Source organism: Tamandua tetradactyla, chromosome X, assembly GCF_023851605.1.
Source record: "Tamandua tetradactyla isolate mTamTet1 chromosome X, mTamTet1.pri, whole genome shotgun sequence".
NCBI classification, from domain to species: Eukaryota; Metazoa; Chordata; class Mammalia; order Pilosa; family Myrmecophagidae; genus Tamandua; species Tamandua tetradactyla.
Window position 1 is genome coordinate 25360463 of NC_135353.1, and position 11713 is coordinate 25372175.

Consider the following 11713-nt stretch of genomic DNA (forward strand, 5'->3'; position numbering starts at 1 on the left):
GGATTACTTAGGCCCAGAAAAAAAACAGTACGATAAATGAAATCCAAGACATTTAAGAACCTATGATATACAATGTGATGTTTAAAAATGCCAAAAGGTGAAGGAAAACAAAAACAAAGAGTATATATCAATTTTTTAAAATGGATCCAGTAAAAAATTAAAAATACCAGTATAAGATTATTAGAAAGCAATAATAGGGGAATCTCTTTAACCCACCATGAACATTCTTAACATCCTCTTCCAGAAAACACTCCTTTGAGCCAACAAATTCATGTAAATCCTATTTAACTGAGGAGTAGTATTTTAAATATTGTTTAGGTTTACTATGCTAATTTTTTCAAGACACATTTAAACCAGATTCTTTCACAATCAAGGAAGAAATGCTACTCAGGGAATAAAAATGTTGTTTTCTTACTATTACCTTTTCACTAGTGTCATAGAAAGAGCTCTCCAAAGACAGCATAACTGAGTGCTCTCTACCACGACCGCATTGACAACATCAAAGTTTTGAGGTATGTATCTACTGGTAAGCTTCAGAGAATCCAACGTGAAAAAGATATTATCGTCTATTAACCCATTTCTTCCAAATAGCCTAGTAATGCAGACCTGGAAATATAAGAAATGAAATTAGTTATATAAAAGCATACATTGTCACAAGGTGTATACCTCCTCACTCTGCAGATCACTCCAAAGCAGTGATTCCCAATCTGACTGATATTTAAAATACCAGAGATGTTTTGTAAAACTACTCAAGCTCAGACCGCATTTCAGATTAATTAAACCAGAACCTCAGAGGATAGTGCAGGGATCTGGGATGAGAAACACTATCTATCTATTACACAACATGTATACTAACCTCCATAGTTTAGGTTGAAAAAGCAAAAAAGGATGAGTAAGAAGGGAATTTGTTGGTAAGTTTGCTATCATTCGTTCCCTATTTCCGCTGTCATGCTCCAAGCTTATTCCTCCATCAGTGCAAACTGAATTTCTAATTCATCTTCGGTTTCTATGACCCAAATCATACCCAGATTTTACCAGTAAGCTCAAGTTCTACTCCATTCATCCTTTCCTGACAATTCTCTGGAACACCAATTGTTTTTGTTCTTACTGTTCTCAGAATATTTCCCAAATAAACTACATAATTTTGAATGTAATTATATGCATGTTCTACAATATTCTCTAATGATTTCCTTTCTAAAGAAAAGCCTTTTCAATAAAAGGCTCCTCTTTGGCAAAGAATGCATTTTCATGTAATTTCTATATTTCCCAACATATCTAAGAGAATCCTGGGTAGTGACAATCATCACTAATGGAAGGTTTGGCAGAAACAAATAACAAATACAACATGTAAATGAATTACCTCATTCACATTCTTACACCTCAGAGGCTTCACTGAAATGACCTTGATGTTTGGCACGTCTGGCTCTATGGAATATTCAGCTTCCACCCAATCCCCATCATAAGGCTCAAAACCTAAAACAGCCATGGAGATAAAAATGAGCTGTAATTATCTCTTAATTTGGGTAATATATTTTACAAATTATGCTGACATTGTATACACTAAAATAATTTACCTTTAAACTAAGGTATATTTTGAACATTTTAAAACAGGTACCCTGTAAGTTTTCCTGTGAGAAAAAGTTCATAATCCTTTAAACACTGATTCTCTACTGATGGAACAAGTCAAATGGGGATAAGTGACAACTTTATATTCCCAGGTCAGTCTTTTGGGGAGCAACACAGAATTTATTAAATGATTGGTCACATTCACAACGCCTTCAGAAGAGGCAGTAAAGCATGTAAGAGTGGAAGTTTGAACCTCGCTGCCCGCATTCAAATCCTGATATGGCCATGTAGTCTGCAACCTTGGCCAAGGTATAACCTTTCTGGGACTCAATTTCTTCATCTCTAAAATGAGAAACTCAATAATAGCATTTACCACATAAGGCTGCTGTGGCAATTAATTAATTCAGGTAAAATTCATAGGAAAATACTTGGTACATAATAACTATCAAATAAATGTTGACTGCTATTAGTGGTATCAGTAGGAAATACTGCTACTGTAAGAATGAATCAATTTCCCCAGGTTTTTTGTCAGCTGATGAACTGTAAGATATATATCTTACATTTCAAAGTTATAAACAAGTAATTTCTAACAGAGTTTAACAATAAGTTAAAAATAAAGCACAGGATAAACGGTAACAGGAAGGATTTGGAGCAATTCTAAATCTCAAACACTGCAAGTAGGAGTGTAAGTTGGTACAATCACTTCAGAAACTGGCTCTATCTACTAAATGTAAATATTTGTTTACCCCATGACCCAGCATTTCGTACTTCCTCCACAGTCCTTTCCTTGTCCTTCCTCCTTTCAGTAAAACTAAATTTTTGAATGACACAAGCCACAGGACTTGGACCTCTTCTCTCTTTCTCTCTTTTATCTATACACACCTTTTTGATGTTACCTTATATAATGCTCATAGGCTGATTACTCTGAAATATATATACCTCTAGCTCTACACTTCCAGATGTAAGCAACCTCAAATTCATATCTCCAAATGCCTACTCAAATTTAATAGGTCTAAAGCTGAACTCTTGTAGTTTTTTCTCCTCTCAGTCTTCCACATCTCAAATTTAATAACTTTGCCCTCAAACCAAATTTTCTGAAGTAACTCTTAACTTCTCTTTTCTTCACACCAAAGATCCAAACTTTATCAGCCAAAACTTTCATCTTTACTTTCAAAATATACCCAGAATCAAACCACTCTTTACAGCCCCTTCTACTAACCTCATCCAAGTTTCCATCATCTCTCACCAGGACTGTTAACAATGAACTCCTACGTGACTTTCCCAATTCCACCCTTGTCCCATATAATCTCTTCTTAACAAAGAAAAATGTACATCTTAAAACATAACTAATGGGAAGAAAACACACTTATTGCAAACTATGGAATATAGTTAATGGCAATATCTAAATATTCTTTCATCAACATTAACAAACGTACTGCATCAATTCTAGGGAACAATGATGGGAGTGGGATAAAGGCTATGGGATGTTTTGGATTTTCTCCGAGTTATTAAAATATCCTAAAATTGATTGTGATGAATACACAGCTATGTAATGATACCGTGAGCCACTGATTATATACTTTGGATGGCTGTATGGTGTGTGAACATATCTCAGTAAAATTGAGTTAAAAAATTTAAAAAACAGAATTAATGTCAGAGTCCTGAATTTTATGTCCAAGAAAAGGAAAGTACCAAACAGCCTAGCGGGGTTGAACTAATCTCCCATTTTGTATCCAAGCTATGTGGCAGCTGACTTAACTCAAATAGCATAAAAAGTTGTTGCTTTACATATAAACAGTCTTATACAAATAAAATCCTAATTACAAATAGAATCCAACAATTGATGCACACACATATACATAAACACATGTGTGTTCATGCACACACACACAAGCCATCTCTAAACCTTAGTTTGAAATATTTCAAGAATTTTACAAAGTAATAGTGTTCCTGTATGCTTATACTATTTTTGAGTTAGATTATAATTAAATTCTTATGTGATATCCAGTTATCAGTGACTGCATTCAACAAATAAACAGACAATAGACAAAAGCATGAAGTTTTTAAAAAATATTATGAGTTTTTCCCAATGCTGTAAATTAGTTTCAACTGCAAAAGTCCACATCAAAACATAAAAGAGCCACTGACTGGATCAAAGTACATTGCAGAAGTGGTTCTAGTACTACAATCTTCTAATCAAATTATATGTGCCCTAATTTGAATGCTGAAATGATGCCTGTAACCATCTCACAAACCAGTCTATATAATTTTTTAAAAATAGATAAACCAACTTTTAAATCTTAGTGTAAATCATACCTTCACAAACAATGTCTAGAGAGAAGAAAGTTGTATTATTAATGTAGCCACCACCTTTTATTAGAGAGGTAACAAACCCAATTAATACTCCGGTACTAGAATCTGATAGTCCATTGAAATCATAATCATCAAAGAAAGCATCCACCTGAAAGATAAAGAAGCAGTTACTTCAAACGTAACAAAAGTTAAAACATGGGAAAACACATGCTTAAATGCTTCAAACATAACAAAAGTTAAAACACGGTTAAACATATGCTTAAATCATTTTTGTTCCAGAAATGTTTTAAATGGCTATACATAATAGTAGAGAACATATTTCAGATAACAAATACACATCATTGACCTGAGATGATGGTCAAAACAAAGCCTGACCTTCATATACTGTTAACAGACATCAAAAAATGTTCATTGCACACCCAAGTGTAATGTACTAATAGTATAAGAGTCAAAGAGAGATGATATACTTGTCCCTGCCCTCCAAGAATTCACAATTAAATGGGGGTAACAGACAAATATAACTAATTCAAAGCAGGTTCTGATAAATATTATGAAACGAGTTCAAAAGTTGGCAGAAGGGAATTTTCAGGGGGCAGAAAATTTCAGACTGGGAGAATATAGGAGAGTTTCTTGGAGGAAGTGAGATTTGACTTGGGCTTTGATAAAAAGAGCAATTTTACCTGGCAAGTGTGGGCAGGATAAGGGCAGGGACAGGGAGACAGGGAGGAGAAACAAAAACAAGTAAGAAGAATAAGGAAGAAAACTCTAGGATCCAAGACTGGGGCCCTGGGGGTACAGAAACATGAGATTAAGTTGGAAAATAACCTCAAACAAGTGAAAGCTCTAAAAAGAACAAATCAAATTAGAGCTATATCTACCATAGAGAGAGATTTGAACATTTTGTTATAAATGTTATAAGCTTAATTTTATATTTTGATTTTTTAAATTCATTTTATTTACACACATTACACATTTACCAGGCATACAGCCTCCTTTCCATCTTCCCCCTTCTCCTATTAGGCTCTAATCTATATTTTGTTTCTGCAGATTTGTTATTTCTAGACATCTCTTATCATTGGCATCATACAATGTTTATCCTTACATATTTTGATTTTTAAATTATACAACACGTGTCCATTTTAGAAAAAACAAGCATATGGTAAAAATCAATTACCTATAATCCATAATTGCACCACCTAAAGATAACCATTTAGAATATTTTGGTATATGTACTACTCCAGATGATTTCCTTATACAAAAATATACCTATGCACCATTTTTGTACTTTTTTCTATTAATATTTTTATTGATATATATTATATATTTACACATCATGTAATCATCCAAGTGTACAATCAATGGCCTAGGCACCATTTTTAAAGTAAAATTTAACAATGTGTGTGTGTGTGTGTATACACACATACACTTTAAGTTTTCGCTAGAGTATCCCGAACATCTTTCCATAACAAGAGATTTCTGAAACATTATTTTAATGGGTAATATTTATTTCTATAGAATAAACTCTTAGGAGTAAAATTTGTTGTTCAAAGGTTTCTGATGAAATTTGATCCATTAAGGAGTATATTCTTGTTCAGTTTTCTTGTTTGAAAAGCCTAGGTCAGGGCCTATTCTCAGTTCTCACATCTTTTCACCTGCCAATCCCAGCCCCACCCCCATTCATTTTCACTGAGGGCTGAAACACCAGGCTCACATCTCTCTCTCCACCACCACTTCTGTAATTATCCAAGCTTATGATCTATAAGATACTCTAACTTCTTTGTTCTCTCAATCCACACTAGCTCACAGTCATACCAGAGACTGAAAGCTCATTCAAATTTCGTATTTAAACTGCCCCCCCACTCTCCCTAGTCTGTTTCTTCTCCTTTGCAAGTACCACCAACACGATAGGGAGTTCAGATAGATTCAAATATTTATGGGAAGGTATTTTATGATGAAGGTGGCACTACAATTAAATACGAAAAAAAGTAGATTACTCAATTAATGGCACGGGACAAATGGGTATTCATTAGCAAAACAAGATATGGATGCTCAGTCTGTACACCTAAATAAATTCCAGGCAAACTAAATGTTTAGATATAAATAAACAAATTACTTTCAGAGCAGTGAATATATGCATGAATTAGGAAGTGGAATAAATCTCTCTAAGGTTTCTTTAGTGAATTCAAAAGCCACATGGCCAGCATGGACATAATTATAATACATAAAAATCGAACGCCTTAAACCAAAGTCAAAGGAAGGTCTTGGAGGAAATATTTGGAAAACCTTCATATGATAATATTCCTAATAAAACTCTAATTTCCGTAACAAAGAATATCTCTAATATATAATATCTAATATATAATATCTCTAATATCTCTAATATATAAATATCTGTAAAAAAGGAAATTTGATCTATTCTAACACTTAAAGAAATGCCAAATAAAAGGTTAAGACTGCTTTTCATTTCTCAGATTGGCAAAGATTTTAAAGGTAGATAATATTCCCATTCTTTCCAAAATTGGCAGACAGATAATCACACACCCTGCTGCTGGCAGTGTAAATTGGTACAACAGAACTGAAGGATAATCTGATGCTACCCATTAAAATGGTAAATATCTGTGATGACTGTTGCATGACTTTATTTACTAAACAAATCATTGAATCGTACTCTTAAAACAGGAGAACTTCATGTTATATAAATTATACCTGAATACAGGCATTTTTAAAACGTTTACAGTACATGTACTTAAACCTAGCAATTCCACTTCTATGAATGTATACTACAGCAGCTTTTTTCCTGAAAAAGAAAGTCGCAGGATAGAACAGATCCTAATAATTATCACTGCTAATTATATTTTTAACGCTAGAAAAATAGACATACAGCTTATATTTTTAAAACAGAAACCACTAGAGGGCGGACCACGGTGGCTCAGCAGGCAAGAATGCTCACCTGCCAAGCCAGAGGACCCAGGTTCAATTCCCGGTGCCTGGCCATGTTTAAAAAAAAAAAAAAGCACTGTAATATGAGGTGAGTGGAACTTGAAATTCCACTCCACATCCACTATACCAGGTCTTATCAGAAAAGTTGAATAGATACAAGAAAAGCAAGGCTTGAAGCCCAACAGGAATAGAAACTATCCCCAAATTTATGCGAATCTTACTTTGACTGCTTTCATTCCACGAGATTTTTCATCTTCTTCCATAAGTACAGTCACTTTTTGCCCAACTTTCAGAAGCACATTGCCAGTCACAGCATCATTACGAAAGCAGATCAATTCATTAATCAAGCCATAATTGCTACACAACGTTGTCACAACTCCATGTATAGTTTCCAACTTGACGTTACCTATAAAATGGATTAACAAAAGGTTACATGAGCTAATCTCAAAAGCAAATACACACCACAAATAAGCCCTATGAGAGGAAGGTAAGGTAAAAAATGATCTAACTTTATAAATAAATGGGCTTGTTTCAAGATACTGACAACAACGACAGTAGAGCAAAGGAATTTAACCTGCAGGATTCTAGAAGCAGAATGCCCAGGTTCCATCATTTCTGTGTAAAGCACAATAGCTCCATGCAACAGGCAGGGGAGCCCCTTGGTTAAGAGCACTGAATCTGGAGCCAAATTTTGAATTTGGCTGGGTTTGAATCACAGCCCTGGGTTTGAATCACAGCCCTTCCACTTAAGAAAACATGCAACCTCGCCACATTTCTTAATCTCTCTAATCTTGGTTTTCATCTATCAAACGAGGGCAATAACAATTTCTGCCAATTAGGGTTTTGAGGAGTACCAAGTGACACATACATATAAACTGCCTAGAACTGAGTGCCTCATATAGGTTAGAGTGTAAATGTTAATTATTATTATCATATCTGTATATGGAGAGTCCTTAAACATCCACTAGTATTGTATCACTTCATTATCATCAACATAATCAGGAGCAATCTAAGGAGATTCTTAAAAATTTCATGAGATGAAACAGTAAAAAGTATCTGGGGATTGAAATCTATCCCCAAAGCACACCAGAATGACCCAAGGGAGTTATCTTTTCTGAACAAGCACAGCTAGTAAGCAATACTTTGGGATCTGAACCCAGGCAGTCTGCGGGCAGAGTCCACACTCTGAACCTCCATACCACAGCCACTTCCCCATAGATTTGGGTGAACAGACCATTTATCTGTCTGAGCGAAATGTTAATTATACTCCATTACAGAATCAGAAGCTAAGAAAATCCTCACATGAACACGGATGCTGTACGACGCGGGCATAAATTCTGCTCCACTACATATTAGCTATGTGCCCTGGTTCACGGGTCAAGAGAGTCTCCCTGATTCGGCTGTTAAATGAACTTGACGATGCTACTACGTCCCTTGTTGGCTTTGTGAGGATTTAATGACACTAATGCCCATAAAACACATAAAAGCACTCAACACACCCGACATGAGTGCTATTCAGCGCAAGTTTACGATTCACTGAGAAAACCTTGTCACCTTTTGACGATTCCCGCCAACCAAATGCGTGCCTTCACAGGGAGCCACTGAGCATCTGCTTAGTACCAGACTCTGGGGCGGGTTTTAGGCACAAAAAGAGAGCGAGATAAACTAACGGCCCCACCCGTTTCATAGCTGACTGAAAACTTGTGTTAACTCGACCACTTGGCATCAAAAGACCGGCCCGGAACAAAATCAAACTCAAATCGGGGAGACTGACCACTCCTGGAAATCTAAAAAGGAGTATTTTGCATGATCGCCTAAAATCTGCATAAGTTAAGTTCCCGAGGCACCTGCGGAAATACAAGGACGGAACCCAGCCCCCAGGGGTCTTCTCTGTCCACAGGATCGCCGATCACCACTTTATACACAGGAGAGTTTGGATTATAGGTCGATGCCGGCCGAGCTCTGGGGGTGAATCGCTGACTAGACGACGGTCCCCAGTACCTCAAGATGGCGCCGCCGCAGACATGCGGCGCCAGCCCGAAAACCCGCGCCCAGAACCAGGGGTGAGGTGTCCCTAAACAAAGGCTCCTTGGGGGGGGGGGGGGGGCAGAGAAAGGATTGCAGTGGATACCCAGTTGTTGAGGCTGCTTCTCTTCTTCCTTCTCTTCCCTCGACCCCAACACAGGCAGAGCCGCGTTCACAACACGGCGCCTGGTCGCCTGGTCAGAGTCAGCCTTCGCAACAGGAGAGTCAAGGTGCGAGGCCATCTCAGTCGCCGCTTCTGCCTCCAGGCTGCCTTCTGGTCGCAGTGGTCACTTAGGGACCTCTCCTCCTCCTTCTTAGCCTCTGTGAGCCCCAACCGTTGGCCAGTAGCTCTCACAGGAGCAAAAGCCCTCGCAAAAGCAAAAGCCTTCACAAAAAGCCCTCGCAAAAGCAAAAGCCTTCACAAAAAGCCCTCGCAAAAGCAAAAGCCTTCACAAAAAGCCCTCGCAAAAGCAAAAGCCTTCACAAAAAGCCCTCGCAAAAGCAAAAGCCTTCACAAAAAGCCCTCGCAAAAGCAAAAGCCTTCACAAAAAGCCCTCGCAAAAGCAAAAGCCTTCACAAAAAGCCCTCGCAAAAGCAAAAGCCTTCACAAAAAGCCCTCGCAAAAGCAAAAGCCTTCACAAAAAGCCCTCGCAAAAGCAAAAGCCTTCACAAAAAGCCCTCGCAAAAGCAAAAGCCTTCACAGGAGCCAAAGCCGTTGCTGCCACCTGAGTAGACGATGTCCGCTACCGGCGACAACTCGCGCGTTTGAGTTTGCGCATGTGCCTGTGCCCGTGCCCGCCCAGTCTGCCGTTCAACCAATAGGAAAGCAGAAAGACCATTGTAGCTCCTCCCATCAATGGGGGGAGGGGCACAAACGCAGCAGCCATAGGAAAATGGTGTCAGTTCTGAAGCTGCTGTGAGGACCTCATTGGGTAGAGGGACTCATCAGTGGGGAGTCCTTAGAGGGTCTAGTGCCTAGCCTGGAACGTGGGGCAGAATCGTGCTCTGAGGCTTAGGGTAGTGCTCAGATTCCCAGTGTCTAGACCTTACTCCTGGATGCCTCGAGGCGACCTCCCTGCCAGCACAGAGTTTAGTGGTCAGCTCTAAGCAAGTTCTTTCTGTGCAATATTGGATGCTACCATAAATATTGTGGAAAAGCCAAATTTTCTTAACCACTTGGGCCTCGAACCCAGAACTCGGCTTGGAAGCTGGGCAGACTGCAGCTTTACACCAACACCCTCCTCGTGGTGCTGAATTAAGAATAACTAATCCAAGCCAGGTCAAAATACACATCTCTTCATCAAATTGGTCTGGAGATGAGGATGTAGAGATGAATAATTTCGGTTGCTACAGCACCAGTAGGGATTTGCATCGTGTGAGTGTTTACTTTGGGGACTTGAACCTTCCCTTGGCCGGCATGGTCACATGAAGGACATTAGATGATGATTTCAGTTGTTTTTAATGAGCCACTCACCAAAAATCTGTTTCTAAAACGTTTACGTAGCTTCAACAGTCTCCATGTTCAGTTCACACTAGAGGCCATTTACATGTGACTCTCTGGAATGATTCCAATATCCTCCAAGACAGTGAAACTCTGTGAGAGACAAGGACATCCCCAAATAATTTAGTGCGCATATTCTTTCAATATGACCTTACTTTGTCAAAGTTTCCCCATATTCTTGGAATCTAAGATAGATCTCTGAGTCAGCCTCAATACCCCTTCTCACAGGCATCCACCTTGCATCCCAGGCAGCTTTCCAGTCGAGAGCTTGCCTTCTGAACCTTGAGTCCTCCAAGCATTGGTGAGCTCTCATGTACTCACCCTTGGGCATAGTTTAAGCTCTGTCTCTGAGAAGTCCACTCCACCTAGGAGCTCCTGACCCTGGGAGATGTCTTAGGGGTGAGAGCATTTACTTTTCTGTAATCCCCAACATCTAAAGCCTATCGACCCCTGCTCTGGTTCAAGAAATTCTTCCCACTTCCAGGAAGCCACAATTTCTCAGTTGTCCTGAACCATTGGTTCCCAGAGTTCCTTGTCTCCAGTGCCTCTCCTCCAGACCAACCATACCTCCAACTATCCCTTGGCCCCCTAAGAAATATCACTCAGAGACCTCATCAGCCTGCTTTTCTGGGAGTCTCTATGCCTCGTTAGCCACCAAATCTCTTAAAAGCCCTCACTCTCCAGCTTCAATTCAATCACATCATTTTTCTAATATCCTTATAGCTATTACAAGATGGACTTGTCATCACCCAGCTCTGTCAAGTGCCATACCTGGTCCCGGACGCCCAAGTATGGGCAGCATACATGACCTCCACATCCAGCTGGCTCTGGACACCAGTGAGCTCACATTACAGGTTGTTCAGTGACTGCCCAGCTGTCCCTACGCTCACCTTGTGACTCCTCAAACTTCCCACTATATACTCCCCATTCATGTACCCAGAATTTAGGTTTGACTCCAGCTCCATAGAAAAACAAGAAACCATGCCAAGTAGAAAGGCTAGAAACCGTCTCAAGTATCTGCATACTCCCCTCAGAGGTCTATTGACATAGCTCCCTGTTTTGGTTTGCTAAATCTGCCAGAATGCAATATACCAGAAATGGATTGGCTTTTTCAAAGGGGATTTATTAAATTACAAATTTACAGTCCCAAGGCCATGAAGATTTCTGAATTAAGGCATCCAGAGAAAGATTGCTTGACTCTGAAGAAAGGCCGATGATGTCGGGGGTTTCTTTGTCACATGAGAAGGTACATGGTAATGTCTGTTTTCCTTCACTCCTGGCTTCTGGTTTCAAACTCTCTCTCAGCTCCTGTTTCCAGTGACTTTCTCTATAAGTGTCTGTGGGTCCTCACTTAGCTTCTCTGGGGAC

At 39.0% G+C, this 11713-nt stretch overlaps 1 protein-coding gene across 1 annotated transcript in view; it reads right to left on the bottom strand.

The window, feature by feature from the left end:
* Positions 1–9618, bottom strand: part of LOC143671611 (RNA helicase Mov10l1-like) — a 102708-nt gene extending 93090 nt beyond the window's left edge. Inside the window, exons 1-5 of the mRNA XM_077146855.1 lie at positions 8951–9618; positions 7041–7225; positions 3883–4027; positions 1361–1473; positions 422–606 (exon numbers count right to left, since the gene is read on the bottom strand). Coding sequence (XP_077002970.1) covers positions 422–606; positions 1361–1473; positions 3883–4027; positions 7041–7225; positions 8951–9086 — 764 coding nt within the window. The 5' untranslated portion in view covers positions 9087–9618. The remainder of the gene's footprint in view (positions 1–421; positions 607–1360; positions 1474–3882; positions 4028–7040; positions 7226–8950) is intronic.
* Positions 9619–11713: the final 2095 nt, after the last annotated feature.